Source organism: Telmatherina bonti (genome assembly GCF_933228915.1).
Source record: "Telmatherina bonti genome assembly, chromosome: 20".
In the NCBI taxonomy this organism is placed as follows: Eukaryota; Metazoa; Chordata; class Actinopteri; order Atheriniformes; family Telmatherinidae; genus Telmatherina; species Telmatherina bonti.
In genome coordinates, this window is record NC_136618.1 from 16,625,033 (window position 1) to 16,649,398 (window position 24,366).

The following is a 24,366-nucleotide window of genomic DNA, read 5'->3' on the forward strand; positions in this document are numbered from 1 at the left end:
GAGTGTGTGCCTGGGAAAAAGTTGAGGCGCTTTCATTACATAGGAATCCAAGCTAAAATACTCCTGTCGCCCTGGATTTCAGATTGAGATCTCCTGCCTGTGGTGCAGAACACCCACGAGCTTCTGCTCTGCCAACTGCTTCACATATTTATCTTCAACTCCTGCTCGCTCCAGACCTAAGCCAAGCTATGTCACACCAGAAACACCAAATACTACTGCCCGGCTGAGTCTGCCGGGAGGAAAAGATGGTTTCTACAAATATAAATGATAATCAGTGGCTGTGAGAAGCCAAGACACACAAGGGTAAAAGTTCACCAAGGCACAGCAGCACAGTTCCAAGGACGCACAACCTCACATGTTGAAAGGCTCTCACATGCAAATGGTAACTTTTAACTGGACGGCTTACCTGTGCCATCATCCACATTTTCAACCTCCATCACCTCAGTATTGATTCTTCCTCTGAACAGGTAGCGAGGACCCTCGGAGGATGTTTTGCTGTTTTTTAAACGCCTTTCAAGATGACAAAAGCAGCCACATGAATAAACCAACAAATGGGAATATTTCATTGTCAGTGTATGCTGTGTAAGTATTCCCAATATTGTTACATTCAGGTATTTTTAGGAGAACAGTCACAACAATCTGATATAATCCTTAAACACTAATCCTATCAAATGTTATTCAATTTTAAGTCCCGGCAAGACATTTTATTATCCTTTTTCTTTCCTTTGCATGGATCTGCTTTGTGTATATAAACTGACAACACTGGTTTTTACAGCACATACAAGCAAATCAAAGCAGGTGCCAGCTGCGCCGGTGGTGGAAAAACAAAAGCTGTCAAAAAAAAACACATTGAATAAATGTAGCAGGATTGTTAACAGCTGTATCAGTAGTTCAGTGTGAGAGCATGAAAACAGAAACTACTTCATCATGAATTTTGCTACATAAAACGCAAAAAAACAGCAGTCAGCTGCAAAAATTTCTCATTTTAACTTGAGTTGATGGCAATAAAAATGTATATAAATATATTTAAGGAAGGTGGTTAATTTCATTAGCTTAAATAAAAAATATTTCTAGGTAAAAGAAAAAGAAAAACTGGGGGAAAAAAAGCCTTGTAAATCCCATTTTTCCCTTTGTGTTCCTTCTTTAGCAATTCTCCCTGCAACAATTTCCATCTATTTTCTTTACAAAAACTAAAGAAAAAAAGCTGCATTGAATAAATTATGAAGCCTGTAATGTGCAGGACTGCTGATAAAGGGTGGAATCATACATTAGCATCTAGAATTTTCTTTCCTTCTTTCTTTTAGAAAACTCTAATAGGATACTAAATTTATCTTTTACCTTCTGGTATCATGTAAGGAATAGAAATAATAGACAATAGAAAGACCTGTTTTTCTTCTTGCAATAGACCAGAAGCTTGTCAAACAAGAAGAAAATCCTCTCTTGTATGTTCCCAGCTGAAATCTTGAGCAAGACACCCTGCATTAGCATCTCAGTGCACGTATCTGTGATGTTGGAGCCCTGGAGACGGAGATGATGTGACAAACATATAAGGAAAAGAAAATAGAAGAAGGTAAGAGGACAGAGATGAAACGTGTGAGCAGGAAGTTCATGTTAAATCTGTGAAACAATCCCAATGTTACTTTCACATTTTTATATTATATTTCTATTTAAATAAAATATCTCTGTTATAGAAAGTTTCAGCAAAATACTTCTATACCGCTGAGTGTATACAGCCGCAGTAAACGGCTGAGGAGGAGGAGGAATGACAAAGCCCAGCCCTTTCCTGCTCCCTCTCTCAGGGGTCTGTGAAAACACTCCCTGCTTCCTCACAGCAGATTGCTGTGGGACTTTAAAACATGGGGCGGTTAATAGCTTCTATAGAATAACATCCCGTCCAGTCAGACTATGTGTTGCATTGTTGCGCCTGGTCACCATATTGGTTTGGGGTTCCTGTTGCAAAGTGATAAAGCGTGCTGTCTCTTCCCTTAACTTGCCTGCTCTGGGAATTTATGTACCCCGTTTGATCAGCCTGTAAGAGCTAAAAATAACACCCATGCGCACAGAGGCGGAAAATGTGCTAAGCATTTCCTCCTGCTGGAGACATCAGCGGGCCAAAACTTATCATGTTTTTTCCTTCACGCTCTCTTCGCCCCTTTCTCCTCCCTTCCCTTCATATGATCAGTTCTCACTTTTCTTCCCCTGCTCTGATCCTCTGGGCTTTTTATTCCTTCCTCCACACTTCTTTGCAGGTTCCCACTTTTTTCAAGACCCTTGACCAGATGTTAAACCAGATGTGCACACCAGGCAGAACGTTTGCTGAGCAGTATCATACCCTTCCTAACCATGAAGCTGCATTTCCTCAATGGTAGAACCAACCTTCCTTTTAGTGTTTCATGCAGCTGTTACTCCGTGCAGTCTTTCTAAATTTATTATTTGCAGCATTTTTCAGTCACTCTTCATATCAATTCAGCCAGAGCTGTACTAAGCGGCACTTTAAACCCCAAATGATCAGTTTCATCCTTTTTTCAACAATCTATTGCTTTAGTCTGAGCATTTCCAGACTTTTTTTTTTTTTTTTTCTGAGCATTTCCAGACTTACCAGTTGCAAGACTGGATGAAGAATTATGAATGAGAGCACAGTATGCTATTAATCAAGTAAAAAGAGACCTTTTTTTGCATCTAAAGAAGCTATGTCAAGCAAACACCACAACACAACAAGATAAGAGGATGTGAATTGAAGACCAACTGGAAACTACTAGTCTTAGAAAGGAAATTACAACATTACCCTGGCACACTGTGAGAAAGCACAGACAGTTGCAACACGAACCTACTGGCAATCACCAGCCTGACAAAAAATTGGCAGTCATCACCATGGTGACCACTACGAGCCATCGCCCTGTCTTTCCCACGCGATGTTTGCGAACCTGCCAGGAGGCCCCAAGGGTGGCGGGCGGTGGAACAGGTCAGCGCTAACAAGCAATTATCCCGGACAGAGGAGCAGGAACGGAAAATCTCACAACCACTCCTCATCCCTCCATCATTCCTCAAACACCCACACAGAAAAACAAAATGCAGCTTTCGCTTTCCACTTCTTTCACTTTGCTTTTCTCCTTTCTCCTTCTTAGTTCCATCTCATTTGGAGCTGCAGAGCCTGGCGTGCAGCAGCCAGAACATCCAGGTCCAGAATGAGCTAATGTTTATGATTAATAAAAAGTGAGGGAAACCGCATAGTAGCTAGAGCCAGGATTATGTCGAGTACAAGAAGTCACCCCACCCAACGCTGTGCCTCCTTCTGATTGCACTATTCTTAGATTTTTGGCTGTTTATGTAGTATGTATTATTTTCTGACTCTTTATTTTAAACTCTGTCTGTATATGCTAACAGGTCTGAGACTGGGTTTTAGTTGTCATAAAAAACTATTTATGTTTCTGCAGTGCATTTCACTCTGAAGTGTAGAAGTGCCTCGGTAATACCAATGCAACACTGATGCTGTCAGCGACTTCAAAAGAACAAATCTAAAAAACCAGAACATCATGGTCAAATGGAAGAAAGTTTAATCATGCTGCTAGATTTTTTTCATTCTAATATCTGGTTTGAAAGCCTTATTTTTGGCTAGTAATTACACAGAAGCTGGATCAACGCCATGTCTCTATCTGAATGTGTTAAGGAAGACTTAAGGGTTCCTTTATACAAAGCCAGGTCAACAGAATAAGCATCCTGACCTCTTGTCTTACAATTATTACTACTGCTCCCCCTTTCCCACCAACACAAAGCCTGCTGGCCCTTCCTTCATGAGGCATCTAATTGTTTAAGAAGAAAACTAATCAAAAGATTACCTTAAACAGTGCAATCTACTATCAGACTATTGGACTGGTCACCTCAAAGCATGACAGCTCTGACTATATGATCATCCATGCAGAAAGAATTTGGCCATTGTGAATACGAGTCATTGTTCTCAGAGGGAACAAAAAAGCTTAAAAGGCTACAAAAGTCACAGCACTTGGAATTCTTGTTGAATAACTCTAGTAGGGCAAAGTGGCTTTAAATTAGTCATAACTTTGAGCTTTGGAAGAGAAAAGTTAGGCGAGTTAAAAGGAGACAAAAATAACAAAACATATCAAATCTGATAAAAAAACAATCTTCAGTATTGGAGGAAAGAAGATTATAATCAAAGCACTGTATGGCCCACCTCCCAGCCCTCGATGTGGGACTGCCACTCCTCTAAAATCTCCAACTTTTCCATCTGTCTTTTGGCTTCATTGATGCTGGAGCACACAGCCTTCATCACCTGCAGAGACTCTTGTACCAGGGCGTAGTCATTGTGCTTTTTGGGTGTCCTCTTCAGCAGCTCCTAACACATACACAGTAGTCCAGATTTGCTTATTCACACACATATAACTGAACAGTATTTTTTTTCCAAGATATCAATCATCTGGCAAATTTGGAGCTTAAGTTTAGTGCCACTGCATGCCACGGTCTAGCAAAAGTGGTGGGAATTTCATACTCTAAACACACCCTTTCAGCATGTCAGCTACCACAAGACTGATTTACACTCCTCTGAATAGATCTGCAGCCACCGATGGCTATCTGTGTCACTTTACAGAGAGGAGGAGGCCCTGGCAGCTGGAAGCCTTCAACTTGCAGAGCATCAGATTACCCGCTTATTATTATAACATCTCTGTGCACATGCTGGTGGCCGTTTAGAGAACGCCTGGGCGAATTAATAGATCATAACGAGATAAATGGGATGGGACAGCTCAGATAACTAATTCAGACAAGCCTTTGAAAATGTATTGCATTTCACTGATGTTTTACATAGGAAAAAGGAAATGTCTAAACTAACAACTGGGGGGTGCAGGTATGAATGAGTCAAATGTCTGAACATACAGCTGGTCAGGGGAGGTGATGATAGGCCTTGTGTTATTCATGTAGCTCTGCTGTGCCGCAAAACTAAAGCAGAGATGTGTCAGAATACGAGGCCAGTTTTTAATTTAGTGAGGGAGAGACTGATGTGAGGAAGACAGGCCTGCCCAAACTAATAACTGGGGAAAAGAAGGTGCCCTACAGCAGCGGCACATGGGTGTGGTAGCTGAGGAACACATGGTTAGCAGGCACAAGAGCATACTTACTCTGAGCAGCAATGGGTACTTGCAAATCCTCTGAATAGGAGCTACCAAGTAACCTTCGAGTGGGACCTCTGTGTTTTTCCTGCCTCCCAGCAACATGCAGTTCTAGAGGAAAGGGTTAGGGAGAGGAGGAGAGGAGAGGGAGAGGAAAGAGTGGAAGAGGAGGAAAGGAGAGGAAGAGGAGAGGAGAGGAGGTTAAACATTAGCAGGGTCTGGAAGGTTGTAATGCCCACTGCCAACCCCTAAAGTCCAACATCTGTGTTTTGTCTTTGTACTGTCAATTTACAAAAGATAAAAACTGGTTTAAAATACTGTTACAATGTAAAAGAAAAACCTTCTAGCAAACAGTTTCTGAGGAGTTTGTTGTCAAAAGCCTCCTAAAATATCATCATACTTAGTCGTTTACCAATGTTAGCTTAAAATGTTAGCAGTGCTAACATTAACTTATCAGCAAAAAGAACAATTAGCAAAAGTCAGCAATGCTTACATGCTGGCGAATGTCAGCAGCAATAACAGCAGCTAATTACCTCAAAGCACAATTAGCTAATGTTATCAGTGCTAACTACTTTGATATAAATAACAAACACACTGCACAGCTAATGTTTGCCAATTAGCCCAAAGTAGTTCAGTAAGTTGAAAAGCTGAACAACTGATAGTTTCTTCTAATGGTCAAATGGAAATAAAGAAGTTTCTACATTTGTAGCTGCATGTATGAAAAAGTAGCTTTAGCTTTTATCACCACGTACAGGGTGGCAAGTTTAACAGTTTATGTTATGATATTTTGGTCCTTCCACCAGTCAAACCCAAATTGTTATCATTTTTCTTAACAACTCAGCAGGATATATCTGATGTATCTGGTCATGATTTATAAGATATTTTAATAAATTGTTTAATTTCTAATTGCTAATTACTTCATAGTTTGGTAAAAGCTGAAACATGGCTGCAAAATTATGTAACATATTGAGGCATCTTATTTGTATGGGTTAGATGGGTGGCGTGTCTGTGGCAATTCATTCATTTGTAATTTTGTAATGCAGTGGAGTTGTATGGGGATCAATAAATCTAATCTTGTGACTTGTATTGGAATAAATTCTCTAAGGCTCAGAGAAGTATAGCTGCCCACTCTAAACTCATTAAAATCCAGTCTCTGCCTGTGCTTTCCCTTCTTGAGATAGGAGGCACAGGACCACTGGGTCTTTTCTACATGCTATCCTTCACAATATCCCACTACCAGACTGCAGAGAGTCCATCTCTGCAGTCCTGCCTGGTTGCACATTGAGAAAAACTGACTCTGCTGTGACCTTGCCCATCTTCTGCAGAGAGCAGCATTAAAGAAAATGGTTAAAACCAGAAGACGGGAGAAATATTTATAACCTCTTAGTTCGAGACGCAGCAAATTGCACAGTGTCAAGTACCCGCCCCCCACTCCAAAAAAGAAGATAGAGGCAGCCCAGTTATCCATAAAAGGAACTTAGCAATGACTTTGCCCTTTACTTAATCAAAGTGACCCTTCTCTACATGTGGTAAATTAAAAGTTATTAGGTCAACCAGTAATAATCATTCCCAATTTCCCTCTCACCTGTAATTTGAATGTGGCACTCCTGAGTTACACTGTAAACACTAAACCAGACTTTATAGCAGTCAGAAGGCCAAAGGTTTATTAGAGGTTAGTGGATCTCCCTGTCCTAGGTGACCTGAGCAATAGAAACACATGGCTGGGTGCAGCTTGGAGAGTAACAAGAGACCTAAATGGCCCTATGGAAGACTTGGTCACCAAAGGGTCAAGGCTATAAATCAAAGTCAATTAATACCTTTGCCTCCTCTGGTTGCCTAGATTAAATACCAACACCAAGAGGAAATCACACACAGAGATTTTGCTGAACTGTTCTTTGATGGTGCACAAAATACGTGTCACATGCTTCCCAACATAGGTAGCTAATTAACACATCCAAAACTGGTGCAGACCCCCCTAAGGGAGAGTGATGGGATATGTGCAGACTGTTTAAACCAGCAAGGAAAAAGGAAAAAGTATGAATGAAAAGATGCCTTGCAGTTTAAGTATTTTAAAACATTGAAGGAGAGAAGGGTAAGAATTTTCTCCCCGTTGGGTGTGAGCCAACAGTGGGAATGCAGTCATCTTTTGTTTTAGCAACATGATGCTCCCCTGTGGAAGTGAAAGTTTCTAAGGGCGACGGGGCAGGAAGAGGGAGTCCGCCTACGCATGGAGTCACATCAGCTGTCAGACATGCTGGAACATGGAGTACAGGGTTTGACACTGTCCAGCTGCCTTGTGTGGGTGACTGTGTGTTTGTCTGTCTGACTCTGTGATGAGCTTCAAGTCCAGATTTGTGAAGCCTTGTGAAGCCACTTGAACAATAGGGCTTAGAAATGACCAATACTTTCAGAATTTTAATCTTAAGTGTATGGCTGTGTCTCAATCAGCGCACTAACACTACTTCGCGCACTATGTTTCAGTGTGTAGTGCGTTTACACTGACTTTTGTGCAAAAAACTCAGTGCACTGAAAGTACCCGGATGCTGCCCTAAACCCGCCCATAAATGCAGTGTGGAACGATGGACACTTCGCGCACTAAATCGACGCCATTTTGCTGACGTAGCGGAAGAGGATGGACTTTTCATCAGTTTACCAGGTAAATAATGGCGGAGTTTAACGCCGGTCCAGGCGGGGATTCATTTGTATAAATGTAAGTATTAAATTATTCCGTTATGATTGTGATGTATACTGCAACCTGCTAATATATCCCTGACGACAGTTATGGATCTGATCATTTGTCAGACTCGGTAGTTAGCACCGTAGGTTAGCACACTGTTAGCGGTTTTTATCTGCTGTAGTGGACGTATACAGGTTATATGTGTTATAAATGATGAATGTTCTGTATGTTCATTGATCCTCGTTGAACATCCAGATGAAGCATTGTGGTGTTTATAACGTAAACTATTAATACCGATATAGCGCCAGTTTTTAGAGAGCGGTCCGTTACTATGGTTACTACTGATGCCATAAATCTGCATCGTATCGCCAGATCTGAACTGCTGAGACTGAACGAGAAAATATAGATATAAAATAAACATAGTGAATTTAGTTGGTTTGATTATTAGAATGCAAAGTGTGAGGTGTGTAACTTTCTTCTACATGGCTCCACCTCGTCTGTCCCCGATTGAAAATCGATCAATTGTGTGTGTGTGTGTGTGTGTGTGTGTGTGTGTGTGTGTGTGTGTCTGTTTGTGTGTTAGTTTAGTTTACGTTGTAGTTGGTGTCATCTAATATTTACTGAATGTTTAGTTTGTTTTCTTTATGGTAATAAATTAATCATTACAAATATTTAATTATATTTGAAAAATGTAAAGAGAAGTTCATTGTAGATCTTCATTATATAGAGACAGACAATTTGTTTCCCTTTCGCCAAATTATTTATTGTTTAGATATAAATGCAGTCATGATCTGGGGAATAACACATCATTGCCATCTTCTGCCTCTCATCAGCTTCACAGACGGTTCCTGGAGATGCTGCTGGTTCTCCTGCTGGTTGTTCCCCAGCTGCCCTCCTGACATCTTCATCATCATCTGGCTCCAGAAGGTCACCGTTGCTCATGCAGATGTTGTGGAGGACGGTGGACGTACTTCACCTCCTTCCAGAGCCTTTAGGAAGACAGACCTCCACCTGGTCTTTAGGATCCTGAAAGACGGACCTCCACCTGGTCTCTAGGATCCTGAAAGACGGACCTCCACCTGGTCTCTAGGATCCTGAAAGACGGACCTCCACCTGGTCTCTAGGATCCTGAAAGACCTCTCCACACACACCTGGCTTCTGACAGGCAGCAGTTGAAGCAAGCTTGCAGATGGTTTCAGACAGACTGCCTGAGGAGCGTCATGAGGAAGATGGACTGCTACAAGCAGGGGGGGATTCAATAAAATGTTTCTATAACAACTTTGCTGCGTCCCTGTGTCTGAGCATCTTCTTTACAGCATTATATTCCCTACATTATCATTTATAATCCGTTTCCTGTTGCCAAACGTGCACAACATCAGAGTAAACACCAGTTAAAACAGATGTGTTTAATGTAAAGGACATTTTTTACACTGAAAATATCTTTGCATATTTAAAAGCTGTTTTATTAGTGTTTTTGATTTGCACTTTATTATACTAATAAGCATGTGGGAGACATGCAGAGACACATGACAGTCTGATGTTGCTTTGTACAGTTAACAACTGAGATAGATCACTCTAGTGTAGGCCATAATATATGATATGATACATAAAGTTATGTTTGCTGGATTTGTTAATTTATTTTTTACAAATTCCTAAAAACAATTTAGTGGGACGAATTGTCCCTGAAACGCTGAGCCAATAATGAAGCGAGGCTGGCAACAGGTACGCACTCTGGGCACGTATGCAGGCGGATCATACACGTTACAAGTAAATAAATATACGTACCAACTCATGTTCAGCCAATCAGAAGAGGATCCTTCGTCACCTTTAATGCGATGAAGTTTCATGAGAGAAGCTAATTCATTCTCGTAATTTAGCGCTTTGTTTTACTTTTGGCGGCAGAATAATTGTGGTCAAATGCGAGTTTGTCACTACCGGTTAGTGCTCTATGTCCAGTGTTCCATTTGGGACAGCACTTACCCACCGTAGTGCGCACTACAGAGAAAAGTGCGTAGTGTGCACTACGCACTGCATTCCAGTGCACTAACAAATTGAGACACAGCCTCTGATTTGTTGCTGAGCAGGAAGTGTTGTCTTTGGTGGTAAAAAAAAGAAAAAGTTTCTGACTCTTAAAATCGAAACCCTTGCATTTACCCACTTCAACGTAAATAAGTTATCCTCATTACATATATATTTAGGTCAAGGTTTGCAGTCTTTTCTCACCAGTAAACACGTCCTGACGCTCCTGATCTTATTGAGCTCCAGCAGCAGCCTCTGGGCCTTCTCATGATTCCCGCAGTATTCGTCATAAATTTGAAAACGCCCCCTCTGCACAAGACAGAGAAGTCAAGGTGAGAGGTAATAAAAGAAACACATTGCAGACATTAAAACTAAGACAAAAACCAAGTCAGAAAAAAGAGGAAAAGACAAGGAGATCATCAAGAAATACTTTGAGCTGCCATCTTGGCGGGATGTGCCTGGAACACCTCATCAGGGAGGTGTCCAGGAGGCATCCTAACCTGATGCCCAAAACCACGTCATCTGGTTCCTATCAATGTGAAGTACCTGCTGATCAACACTAAACCTTTCCCAGTTGACCAAGCTTCTCCCTCCATCTCCAAGGGAGAGCTCGGCCTCCCTTCAGAGGTCGTTCATTTTGGATACTTGTATTCGTAATCTTGTTCTTTCAGTCACTAGTTACAGCTCATGACAGTAGGAGAGGGTAAGAAAATAGATTGACCAGTAAATTAAAGGTGCCTTCACATCAGGATAGTCTGCTAGACTCGGTGCGATTGGGGACTCGGCTCAGTTGTAGGAGGTTGTATCCATGCAGACAGAGATCGTGTTCACGCAGCACTTTGGTCAAACGAGTCAAACCATTAGAATATATCCCCATCCCCACCAAAGGTGGTGCTGGACTAGTATTTAGTGTAAAGAAGAAAACTCTAGGGTTGCACAGTGGCATGGTGGTTAGCACTGTGGCCTCACAGCAAGAAGGTTGCTGGTTTGATCCTCAGCTGAGGCTCAGCTCAGATGGTGGCCTTTCTGTGTGGAGTTTGCATGTTCTCCCCATGTATTGCAGTTTCTCTCCAGGTGCTCCAGCTTCCTCCCACCATCCAAAGACATGCATGTTAGGTTAATTGGTAACTCTAAATTTCCTGTGAGTGTTAGTGGTTGTTTGACTCTGTGTGGCCCAGCGATGGACTGGCAAGCTGTCCAGAGTGTACCGTCCCTTTTTGCCTGAAGACTGCTGGGATAGGCTCCAGCTTCATCGGACTAATAATGAATAAATGAACTCTATTTCTTCTACAAGCAAGCACTTGCAAGAATTATCCCTGTTTTGGGTTTTTTATTTTGTTTTATGCAAGTATACTGCAGAAATACACTGCAACAACGGGCAAAGTATGAACAACAGACGAGGCAGAAGACCCGAAACACGATTGCTATGTATTTACCCACAATACAATACTACACCAAATGCAGGACGTGGCTTTTATTGTAGTCCGCTTCCTGTATTTGGTCTGCTTGATACAGACTGAGAACTGCCTTTTTAGGCAGACTGGGTCCGCTTCTTTAATCCGAATCAGAATTTGTTTGGCACATTTACTTTTCTCCAAACAAACTTTCCGAGCAAGCAGACTGGGATCCGAATCAAAAAGGCTGATGTGAATGTACCCTAATAGATTCACCTTCTGGTTCAACTCCCTCATTGAACATGTCACATGTCATGCCACATAATTTGACATCAAGATGTTAAAAGTTAAATATAAAATATTGTGAAAACTGATAACATGTTTGTTAGGATCTAATAAACTCTGAAAGCTCAATTCTATTAAATTTTGAAATTCTGCCCTTAAAGTTTAAATTGATCAAACCCTTTCCAAGCCTCATCAGTCACTCATGTTTTTATTGGATTCGTTTCCGAGTTAAACTGGATATCTGCATATCTCTAAGCTTGCTGCTCGATTGCTGCTGAAGATATTACAGTGTTAAAGCTGATAAACTTCTTTGAACTGAAAACCAGACATGAACATTATAGGATTCATAATGGTGGATGAATTCTTCTTTTCATTCCCCATAAAAATACATAATGTATGCGGTGTGTGCATGTGTGTGAGTGGAGCAGTTTCCATGACATCCTGTCATCTGCCCTGCAGCCTAACGACCAGCAACTTTCCACCAAAGCTATTCATATGACATCCATGTTCAATTGTCTTTAAGAGGGAGCAGTGAGACCAGACCACACAGCCTCTAAATCAGTCACTACAAAGTCAGTACAGAGCAGCAAAAATAGTTCAATCTTCAGCCACGCTGCTCCTCAGAAGACAGAACTGTCACAATAACAAGCAGGGCACTTATAATACATATTTGAATTAAGTGAACTGCATGCTACGCTTATTGATTAATGCTTTCTACAAAGATGGTTTATAACCCCGTAAACTGGTTATTTATTTGCTGTCGGGGCTGATTTTTCAGTCAGAGAGGATGGAGTCCATATGAAGCAGAGGGGCTGACATTTTTAGCAATCAAAAGTCCAGATGGTTTTACTTCTTTTTGTTTCTGTAGTAAAATTCCAGTGTTATTCCACTTGGAACTTTTACAGTATGAACCATAGAAAAAAAAAAACAAAAGTTTAACAAAGCTGCATTGGAAGGGAAATGAGTCTAATTTGTTTGCTTTAACTCCGGACTCACATGATTGCTTATGACTGAATTATGGTCACGAATCATGAGATTTCGGTTTGGCTTTGAAGTGTGTCCCATTTTCCCCAATGAAATCATCTCATCATCTTCGCCGCCACTTCATCTCTCTTTCACCTGTGCTAACAGCAGCGAGCCACGACCGACACAGAAGTTGCCTCAAGTCCAACCGAGAGATAGTTAGATTTATTACACTTTGAAACCTATTACATGCCAGTGGGCCTCAAGGCTCTGCATCAAAGAAATGTGATTTATGGTGGCTGAGATCGGTATATCAGAGCCACATCAAGCATATCACACATGTGCACTGTCTCATCATGAGTAATCCAGAGAGATGAATAGACAACATGTGGAGTTGCTTATCATTTTCAGGAGTACTGGTGGAACCAACACGACAGCTTCTTCAGACCACAGTGTGCAAAGGAAGAGAATACATCAGTGTGACTGAGATTCAAGAGCTTGGATTAGATTTTATATTTAAAGATTTTAAGATTATATTTAACCCGCAGAGAAAGATGCATTTAAATGTTCGTGCAGAAGTTACCCACAAAGTACAAGAAGCAGCGTCCAATTTCATGATGAGCGTGAGGGTCGGGCTGCAGTAGCTCCTCCACCATGGACAGGAAGTCTTTGTGAACAGCAAGAATCTCCTCAATATTGGAAAATAAAACCTGAAAGAGAGAGAAAACAAGCGTTTGAGAGCAAATATGTCAGCGTTTGCATTCTGCTCTCTGCTCAGTTAACAGATCTTAAATCAATACTTTGGCATGTGCTGTATTTTTTGTGGTTTGTGGTGCGAGACAAATGAATGTCTGAAGCCACAGAATTAAGAGTGAGGTTTCTTTGTAACAAGCCCTCCGCCTGAAAATGCTTTGATATTTGTATTTCAAACACTATTAGAGATACTTCAACAGAAAAGCTAAAAGAAGAAAACCACATTTTTAAGAGCTGTCGTGGATGTAGGCATGACTTTTGCCCTCATTTATGTCATTTTTGTGGCAATCTTAAAAGGACAAAGCATATAACTCTGGATGAAAACAAGAAACAGCAAAATAAAATCAAAGCATAAAAACCAGAGCTCTTTTATGGGTGTTCTGGGGCTAAAATAATCCTGAGTGATACAAAGCAAACTGCAAAAGAAATCTGGACAAGTTTGATTGCTGTGTTTCCATTCTGGAGGACTGGATGTCTTTCAGCTCCTCTGCGACATTGCACCCATAATAACCCCCTGCTATCTGAGGCCCTCGCTGCACAGCATGTTCCCAAACAAAACATAGCATGAGAGGACTTATTCCAAAACATAGGATGTGCAGTAAATATCCACTGAATGCATGTTTACCTACAAAAAGTAAGCAGAAATGCTCCCACTGTGAAGGAGCATCCTTTATTATCCTCCAGATGGAATCATTTATAAATAGATTATATTTGCAGCTGCTTCCTGCATCGCCCACGACTTCTTTCTCCATTCAGAACTCAACTATTTTAGGTTGAAACAAGGCTTTATTTGGCTTCCAGTGTCATTTCTGAACTTTTTATGGATCAGGTTACTGAAGGAAACTTGACTGTTTTTTTCTAATTCCTATAATAATCTATAGTCTTATACTTCACACGCTGCCAGCCTCACCTTAACCGTTTCCTCTGTGATGTTCTTGTCAATTTTGGTGGCGGCGTACTGGTTGAGACGATGTAGAAACACCTGAAGCGGAACGGGGGGGGGGGGGAGGAAAAGCAGCAGTTAACACATCTGAAGTGGCCCCAGGATTGAATTACCTTAAGCCATCCGATCGCTCATACCTCAAAAAGTCTGAACAGAAAGCTAGATTTTAGGCTTTTGTGTGCAGCTGCAACACTTTGCCGCCACAGCAAATTGGCAACCCTCACAATGGACACCTGATATTCTCAAAACACAATCTTTGTACTGTAGAGGGGAGAAAAAACTATAATTGCAGTGCATTGTATTTCAAAGGTGGCATTAAGTGGCTGTAGATGTGCGCTTGCGAGGCCATCAGTGTGTGAACTGAGGCTGATGGAAAGCGCTCTAACGTTTCCTTAGTCCCTCAGGATGCTGGTTCCCAGGCTGCTTCACTGCACAGAACCCTCCACAACCCATTTAATGCTTCAGGGCACTTTCTAAGGATGGCAAATTAAGAAAGGTGCGCTTCAAATGTGTTCTTAAAATTAGACCAAATAGAAATGAGTTATGTCCAAAAGCCCTGCCTCCAGGAGAGGTTTTAAACATCACTCAACAGGTAATACACATGAATCTTTGTTTAAATTTGAAGGAGCTGGAGTGTAATCTGGCAGACAGAAAAACCATCCTCACCTTTACTCAGCTGCATCACTTTTTAATTTGAACACATTTCTGTAAAAGCACTTTACTGCAATGGAAATCAGTTCCGACGAACATGAGACAGAAAATCCAATAACTCAAAACTTTTTCCTTGATCGAACCAGATGTTAAACAAAGACACCGTCTGCAATATTTATACTGCTAACAAGCTTGAATGAGAGCATGTTAAACAGTAGCAAAAAGAAATGGGAAAAGATGGCAAACATGCATTTGCTTGACATTTCCTTGACTTTTCTGTGTCAAACAACTAATTCAATTTATCCTTTTAATGGCACCATATAGGCAAGAACTATGAGAAAAGAACTATGAGCATTGGAGCTCATTTTGTGATTTCCTCCATATATTTTATATATACAGATATGCGTAATATTAGATTATATTAGATATAGTGTCTTGGCTATATTGTGGTGTTTGCTGCATGTTTATATCTTAATTTTTCCTCTCAAAGTGATAAAAATTCCAAACATCCTTTTATTTTCTGGTGTTTTGGATCATAATATCCAGAATTTTGTCAGAATCCTGGTCTGTCTTTGATATTTTGTAAAACCTGTTGGGGATTTGTCCTGTAATTTCTGGCTAAGCACCCTGACCATTTATTAAGGAGTTATGCGCACATATAGTAAAAATTGACCCATCTCACAGTGATAAAGAATCCCCGAAGAAGTTCCTGGATCTAGATGATGATCGCTCCCAAAATGAAATGAAATCCAAGTTTGACTGAAACCCATTCTCAGAAAAATTTCATGATATTCTATCCAGTAGTTTCTGCATGAAGTCGCTAAGAGACAGACATGTAGTCAAAATCATAAGCTCTTTCACCTCCTCGGCAAGAGTAAAAAGTGAAATTAACCACACTTTCTGCAAAAAAAAACATCACTAACATTAATAATGAGGAAGGTAGACACCAAAAATTAAATAAAACCTGGCAGGTGAAGATCCCGACAATATTTATGCAAAACTCTAATCTAAGCAAATCAAAGGTCTGCCGCAGATCACACATTTTGTCACACAAAGCTGATCCAACATGGCAGACGGCGCAACAGACACAGCAGGCAGCGGCACAACACAACAGATTCCAAAGCGGATGCTTCACCAGCACAAATGCTCATTTCATGGTGATGCAAAGCAACAACAGCAGTTCTGTAAGCACATGACAGACGTGATCAAACTAACTGCCTACAGTCAATTTGACCACAAAAGGAAGTTCAAGTCTTTGTAGTTAACTTTTAACCATGGACGCCCCTTTGCAGCCACATGGAGCACCATAATGCCATCTGTCGCCTGCTGGAGTCCCCCACCAGGCAGCCTGACCCAAGCAAACTAACACAATGCATCCAAAAAGCTTGTAAACAGGTTGCTTTCATAAGTAGGCAAGTAAAAAAAAAAAAAACCTATTCCCTGACACCAACATCTAAGAGCTCAATTTAACCTACCAAAGTTTCACTTGATGGATTGTGAACAGATGGTGCGGAAGCTGTACTAATTCAGGGGCAGAAATCTCCTATTCCTGCTAATTGCAAAGCTAATCTTTTCCTAACTTTTGTAAGAAAGCAAGTTGACATGAAAAAATGAATGAAATCATCTTAATCACATTGTATTTACGTCAAGCAGCACTTCAAAAGGGGCTGCGCATGCGAATGCATGGATCTGGGTTTGTGGTTGGAAAAAGCGCGCCGAGATAATCAGTCTCTTTGTTGTGGGGCAACTGCACGCTGATTACCATTCTGTGGCTGCCTTGCCTCATAACTCTGCCGCTCACAAGCATTAGCATCTGATTAGCAAGTCTAATATGTACAAACACTGAACAGAATTCGTCAGAACCTCACAAAAAGGCCTGATAGGGCTTACAGTATTGAGTTAACCTGAGCAAAAGCTGGGTTAATTTCCCCCAGAAACATCCTCGTAATGTTGGTTTAAAACACTGGATGGTCAGGATGTTCATCACTTCAGTTTTAAAGACAGAGAAACCATTTCTACATCTGCAAAGAAATAGTTATACTGTACATCTACAGCTTTGGGGGACTGGGCTGGAAAATGTAAAGAGCCACACTGCAGATGCGTATCTGATGGAAACAGCTTAAGAAAAAAAAAAGCGGCACAGTGGAGTTCAACGAGTCTCAACTGTGTTATCACTCAAAAGACAAGCATGCTGCAAATAGAGGTGCTGGTATAAAATTGAAAACATCTTTCATGTAGCTTTTACAAGTCTGCCACACAGAAAACACACTTTTAACTTCCTGAAGTGTATTTTCTGTTACTGTTTGAATAGCGCATGTTCAAGGCTTAAATTTGTTGTTCATATGTCTTCAGAAGTGACTGCCGACACAGCTTTGTTTAGCGGCTGGTTCTGGAGCAGCTCAATGGACAGTGAAAGGGAAGCTGACTGACCTAAGTTTATGTACACAGTAACAGTACACCAGGAAGTTTGTGGTACCCAGCAGCACTACAGAAATCTACCAAAAGCACCATGATATAATACAGCATCCAAAGCCAGACTTGTAATTTGGTGTTAGAGGAACAAATCCAGGGTTTGTTTCTGGATGTCATCACAGAGCAGAGCATGTGTTTTGTGGATTTAAGCTTCGAAAGCAAGATAGGGTTCTCTCAGAGAGCATGGTCATTACAGAACCTGAAAGTCTGACTTTTTGGAAGCAGAATCATGGAAAGGTGCTGGAGGTTCAGCTGTGATTCTTTTGTTCCCCCCCTAACTTGCAGGAAAGTGTTGGATTTAAATCAGAAACACTTCCACCATCCTCCTCCGGGGTTGCTCTTTGTCCTCACAATTCACGGCAACAGCTGAAGTCCAGAGGGATCCGGTTTTCTCTCTCTGGATGTGCTTTCCGGCAGGAATCCATCAAGTCTGGGCAGTAGCCACAACTGAACCACCAACAGACCTCGCTGCACTTTAAAGCTCTGCAAGACGTGAGATCTATGCCCCAACGAAGGGGCCATGAATATGTTGGACAAAAAAAAAAATTATCACTTAAACATCTTTTTCTTTCTCATTAACATGCTTCTAGGATGTTTAGCAACATTATAAAGGAGATCTGATGAGCGAAGTTGAGGTTTTAAATTTGCATAACTATAATAAATCATTCTCTTCACTGACAATTCCAACAATCTTTCCTCATACAGGCGCATTCACTCTATTTACACCATGTTTCGTCAATTACATTTTCTCTATAAGGAAGAGGAAGAAGCACAATTACGCTTTCCCTGACCTTGATCTCATGCTGTGTCAGCAGCTTACAACAATGACATAAACCTCTCCAAGACAGTCATTTTGTTCCCTGAGGCCCAGGTATAATCACCTGGATTGTCATTGTGATAGCTGAAAAGAAAGACCACACATTAAAACCCCATTAACGTTTTCATTATTGCACAGAGCATATGAGTATGATGAATAGATTGGTCCAATAACTGCATGTGGCCTTCTATGCCATTAATCAACAAGAGCCCACAAGCTGTGGGCTATTAAGACGTAAACGTGATAATCATGGCTGTGCTGCCTCGAGCAGCATTGTTCCGACTTTAAAAAATATAATCATAATGGCTTATTTTTGCAATCATGTTATCAGGTTCCCACTGCTGATGGTTAGCAGAGCTTCATATTGCAGACACAGCCTGATTGAACCTGCCTCAGTCTGACTGACAGCTCAATCAATTCGCCCAGTTTTCACAAATGTGCTTCCTGACCAGAAGACGGGCTGCTGAAATTACTCCCTGTATCCTCAGGAGTTTTGGGCCATATCCGAACGGAGAAGGGCAAACCAACTGACCAGAGGGCCAACATGGTTCAGGATATTTTGTGAATGGACATTATGTAATGGTCCTCTCCCAGCATCACTCCCCAAGACTGAAAAGATACAATCAGCGGAAGACTGGGCCCTCCCCCCTTGCATATGTTTACCTCTTTGTCAATGAAACAGATGAATCACCACAAGAGCAGTTTGGCAAAAACAAGAGAACAGTTGCTTCCTCAAAAAAAGTAAACTAGCAACGACGTCACAGGAGGACAATGGGGGACATTGTCACGTTTCAAAATACAGTCTGCGCCCAGCTTGTTTGAAAAGTCCTAGCTGCATCGCATGCACCTGAATCAGGGAAAGGCCACGGGGATTGTAAGGTGAGAGGAAAAGAAGCAGAAGGACATGTTGATGATGAGCATCTATCGCTGCACGTTGGGATGTGATTAGAGAAACATTCCACTCTGCAGAAAGAAAACCTCAAACATCTGCGAATGACATTCAAGTCAGAACCGGTACACAAGTGGACAAGAACATGGGTGTGTGTGATGTATTACATGCAACAGAATCCTTATAGATCCTTGTGGATAAACAGCCAAACACCAGGCCATTGCTTAACGTGGTGACGCAGCTTTGCTGAAACACATCTGTCAGTGCTCTTTTAAAACTTCTGCATGGTTAAACTTCTTTTTCTGGTTTGTGGGATCAAATAAAAAAAAAAGGTCCACAGTTCATTGGCACTGTCCATCAGTATAAACTGTCACATTAGCAGAACAAACAGGCCTTTCCCGGAGCCCATTAGAGCAAATGCCACTTTTTGTCTACTGACAATTCACTGATTTGTATTGTTGTCAGTAGGTTGGCAAACAAATACACATAATCCATGTTTGCAATGTGCTTCCATTTCCATGCAAAACATAATATTTTAAATCTGTTGCAACCTGTAAAGAAATCTTTTTGCGCTCAATATTTTTTGTAAAGTTAAAACAAAGGCCATTCAAAGCTGGAGACAGACACACAAACAGCCTCTACACAACAAAGCCCAGTGGAGTGAATCACCAGACTGTGAAGTTCAGCTCATTAACAAAGAGCGTTTTGAGAACAACATGTTTTGTTTTTTTTGTATGAGTATTTTTTCATCATCTATCCTTCCAGTAGGGACTGCGAGATTTAAAAAAATAAATAAATAACAGCAGGTAAAACAGGTGAAAACGTAGTTCAGCACCCTTAGGCAACAAGATCTCAAAGCACCAGTGGACTAGCATTATAAGCAACATATCTCAGATGGAGAAACTAACCTTCATTATTAGGTTAAAAGAATCTGAATACAATAAAAAGTGGATTTCTTTTGTAAATTTGGATACTAAATTATCAAACTTGTCTGGAGCAGGTTATGTATATATGGTAAATTGCCTCCTGTGGACTTTGTGATACATTTGCATATCATGGTATCCTGTCTTTCATATTTTATACATGAGTGGCCTAACTTTAAAATACTTTTGTGAATTTATCTTCATGTACTGTACATATATCAGTCATTTAGTTGTTTTTTTTTCTGAATATTGGATATGACCTCCTCTGACTCCACACCTCGTTCTTTTCACTGTTGTTCTGTGTTTGTCTTATATATGACAAAAACTTCAATAAAAATTAAAGTAACAAAAAAAAAAGCACCTGAGCCTCTAAATGTGCTTTTTAGAAAGTAAGGTAGCAAGAGATGGAAAGGGAGCAGACGGGAGAAAAGATATAGAAAAGAAGTGGTGGGAAAAGGGGGTCTTACATAAACAACTGTGCAAGGAAGATGTGGCGTGTTTATTACCTGCACATTGGAGCCTGCTTTTAAGCCAGAGTTTAGCATTGCAGGGTTCAATCTCCTGCCCAGGGGCTTCTCATTTACACACCTGTGCACACAGACTAAATTCTTGGCAGGGTAACAAAACTCAGCTTCCCCTAAAAAATGAACAGAGACAGACAGCATGCAGGGAGGCATCTGAAACAAAGAAAAGGCTCTTTGTATTGATGCTCTCCTAAAAGCCAGGACCCTGCTGGTTCCAACAGGTCCCAATGACGCCTTCCAGAGTCCTTCTGGGTTTCCCATCTCATTAATACTTAACTAGTTTCCCTAAACTGACCTGCTGGTCTCCATTTAAAATATATACAGGAAACATATTAGAAGTCAAGAAAGGAATGCTAGCATGTCCACCTTCTGACAGATGCTACTGGGCTCATCTACTAGGCTCTATAAAAAAAAATGTCTGGTTTTAATTAACAGTGACGAACACAAGTGATCTTTTTATAGACTACTTTGTTAGCGTGTCTGTGAGAGGAAATAAAAAAAGAATTTGAAATTCTCATTCAACATACAGTACAATATGAAAGGTTTAGAAATGACTGTTATGTGATAAATGTTAGGAATAAGCTGGCTCGCTCTTTGAAGAGTCACTAAGAATTCATTATTAACCGTGAAGTTTCGAAAGAGTCTCTTCTTTGATGTTACAGCTGTCTCCTCTCTGATACTTCCCCCAATATACTCAAAAGCAGCTGGAACGAAGAAGTTTATCTAATGAATATGTCTGTGTCCAATGTCTGCGACTGAGTCCTGGTGAGGCGCTCGTACTGTTGACACTTGAGTGAAACGAGCACATGTGCATTAAATGATGCTTGCAGGAAGTGGGTCTGGTCAATTTCATCCACCGTGGTTCTACAAGTTCCAAGAATCTTTCAAATATTACGATAAAAAAGCTTTTTAAAGTGGAAGCTGGATATGATGTGTGAAGACGAGTCTCCGGTAGATGAGAGGCAGTCTTTAGAGACCATGTCCCCCAATCTCAATGTGCAGCCAAGCATCCCATCACCCACTGATTTGCTGGCAATTCCCAGCAGGGCCACACACCAGCACACTATATTGATCTCCAAGATGACTGAGCAGAACTGTCAGTCTCTTAATCCATGGCGCACTTCCAACCATGACTGTCACACACCCCAATTGTTCATCTGATTTAAGGCTTTCAGACCATCTGCACAGGGGCCCCCTGCCATCCATTTCAGCAGGTCCTGGCAAGGAAAAATTAAATCAGTAGATTCAGAACCGGCACTGTCAGTGGAGAACTAAACAACTCTCCAGCCAGTATCTCCCATTACAGCCACCCGGACAAACAACACTTCCTGCCAGGCCTAGGGCTGCTCGATTATGGCAAAAATTATATTCACAATTATTTTGACTGAAATTGAGATCTCGATTATTTAACACGATTATCCTTTTATTTTGAACAACATGAATTTTTTTTTAACATTAAACTGTGACTTTTACAAAAATGCCTTTGGGATTTTAGAAAACAAACAAATAACATGAAGCTTTGTTTTGACAAAGTGCAAATACCGATGTAAACTGAACAGATAAATACAAGTAAGGATTAAACGATGCTGCATGTCGTGGTGTTCTCAACTCCACGTCGGGCATTATAACCATCTAACGCGCGGTTCCTAGTTGTTTAATCTGTTTATGCCGTGGTCCCACACTGTAAATATTTTATAAAAAATTTGTATTTTTTTTTCTACAACATTTGCTGAAGTATAGGAACTATTTCATGTTGGCCTGGGTGCGTTTTTTATGCCAAACAATCGCTGTCAGGCTACAGCGTGTTTCTCTCATTCACCTGTTAAAAGACAGCTGATCTGAACGAGCTGTTAACACGTTGCTATGGTAACGCCCCGTAACGAAGGGATACTACAGTGATTTAACTAGCCGAACTATGGATACAATAATGCAGCTAGTTCTCACTGACCATGGTATAAACTATGTTGTAGTGAACTTCCACAACCTACTGCAGTTATTCTACATCGACCTGCAGCCGGAGCCGACTGAGACTGGCCGCCTGGGAGTGCTTTAGGACGGGGAGGGACTCCCGCTGCTCGTTCTTTACAGTAACTGCAGAACAATATGTGCCTTTAGGTCAGTCGCCAAAACACCAGGAAAGTCTCTAATAACTCCAGTAAAAGTTGCTAGATTTGTCGCTAGTCGCTTTTAACAGAAAAAGTCACCAGATTTAGGGAGAAGGTCGCCAAGTTGGCAACAGTGGCTGAATGAAACCAAAGCGGCTGTAGGAGGAGTTTACAGCACAGCGCTGCAATGTCAGTGACACTCGAATAGCAACTGAAGACAGTAGGAGAGGAAACTGCAAAGAGAAAAATAACCGCAGCCATTTATTTTCATGATCGTTGAAAACCCAGATCGTAATTGAGATAAAAATCCGATTAATCGCCCAGCCCAGCCAGGCCTGTGGCTTCAGGTTTTTGCAAGATTAAAAAAACGTGAAGCAGTATTTATAATTTCTTTATGTTGTAATGGAATTTTCTCCTCTCAAAGATAGAGAACAATCCAAAATGTGCCCTGTGGTCTCATGTAGAAGGTTAGACTTTCACCCTCATACTTATGGTAATTTTTCTTTTAGTTATCATTTCCCTAAAATAAAATCAGAAACTGCCTCTAGGCCAAAGAGGACTAGACAGTAGGCAGTAAAAAAAAATTTAAACAAAGCAAAAGATCCACAATGAAAGAAAATACAGAAAAAAATGGAAAGGATGTCTGCATACCGAGCAAACAGAGAGACTCTTATCTAAAGCTTTAACAGAAAACCCGATTCAGCGGCTTAATTAGATGATTTGTGGAATGCCCCATCATGTCGGACAGCTGCTGAGTCCTGACATTAAGCCTGGACCGAGACACGAATATCATGGAAAGTGTGAGTTTTCTTCTATCAGCAAAACATGCAAGCATGAGACATTAAGTTACATAATCAGTAAAACTGTTCATGACATTAAACCAAGACCTGGAAATGAATTCATTGAGCTATGACTGTTTTATTCATTTTGCCAACCATGTCTTCAGACTACTGATCTGAGCATAAGTAAGGGTGTGTTAATCAAATCAGAGCGTGTCAGCTAACACAAACAGCCCCCTTGTAATGATGACCCTCTCACACCTCATGAACATCCTGACAAGTGTTTACCACGGTTCTACTCGTCGCGTGCAGACACCATGTGACCAGGCAGCTGGCACCGGCCAAATCAAAGGCCTCCTTCTCCTCTGGGCACAGACAACAAACACCACCTCCACCTCCTGAACTGGAGCCACTCGGCGGTTTTACTGCTGCCCTGTCGCACAATGCAGCAAATCGTCACATAGTTAAGTGGGCATCTGTAGCCATGACATGAGAGCGTATGTGTGTTTAAGCAGGAAAACAAGCATCACAATGTAAAGACAGGGAGGTCCAGGAAGGAAGGAAATCCTGCTTGAAAAATGGTCTCGGAGACAAAAGCTAAAGCACTCTCTCCTGTGTAAAAAAAACTGCAAGAGAGGACAGAGAAAATGTGTACAGGACTAAAACCAACTCTAATCAATGCAGCTACACCAGAGAAAAAGATTTTACGCACAAATCCCTCTAAGCTCACATATTCTCAAGCACTTCAACAGCTGATGTCCTTTTTTATTTTTTCATATAAAGTTTAGTGGGGAAAGAATGGTGACAAGTATGTAAAACTGAGCAGCTCCCAACACAGCATTGCTCAACTGGAAGATGAAGAACAAGCCAAAGTTTTAACTGGCATTCATGGCTGATGCAAAACTCTCTGCAGGAGACGATTCCCATGATGCCAAGTTCATTCCCACCATCATCCATCACCAGGTTTTCAAAAGGCAAACTCAAAATTTACATTTAAACAGGTTTGTGCATACATACATTGCTAAAATGCATGTAATCATTGTGCATATGCA

General features: G+C 41.0%; 1 protein-coding gene across 2 annotated transcripts in view; it reads right to left on the bottom strand.

Moving 5' to 3' along the window:
• prex2 (phosphatidylinositol-3,4,5-trisphosphate-dependent Rac exchange factor 2) overlaps window positions 1-24,366 on the bottom strand; it is a 101,677-nt gene that overhangs the window by 69,748 nt on the left and 7,563 nt on the right. For both annotated transcript variants that reach the window (XM_079259835.1, XM_079259836.1), the window contains exons 2-8: window positions 14,122-14,193; window positions 13,046-13,168; window positions 10,021-10,125; window positions 5,130-5,231; window positions 4,190-4,351; window positions 1,385-1,518; window positions 407-510 (exon numbers count right to left, since the gene is read on the bottom strand). In XM_079259835.1, the coding sequence (XP_079115961.1) occupies window positions 407-510; window positions 1,385-1,518; window positions 4,190-4,351; window positions 5,130-5,231; window positions 10,021-10,125; window positions 13,046-13,168; window positions 14,122-14,193 (802 nt within the window). The remainder of the gene's footprint in view (window positions 1-406; window positions 511-1,384; window positions 1,519-4,189; window positions 4,352-5,129; window positions 5,232-10,020; window positions 10,126-13,045; window positions 13,169-14,121; window positions 14,194-24,366) is intronic.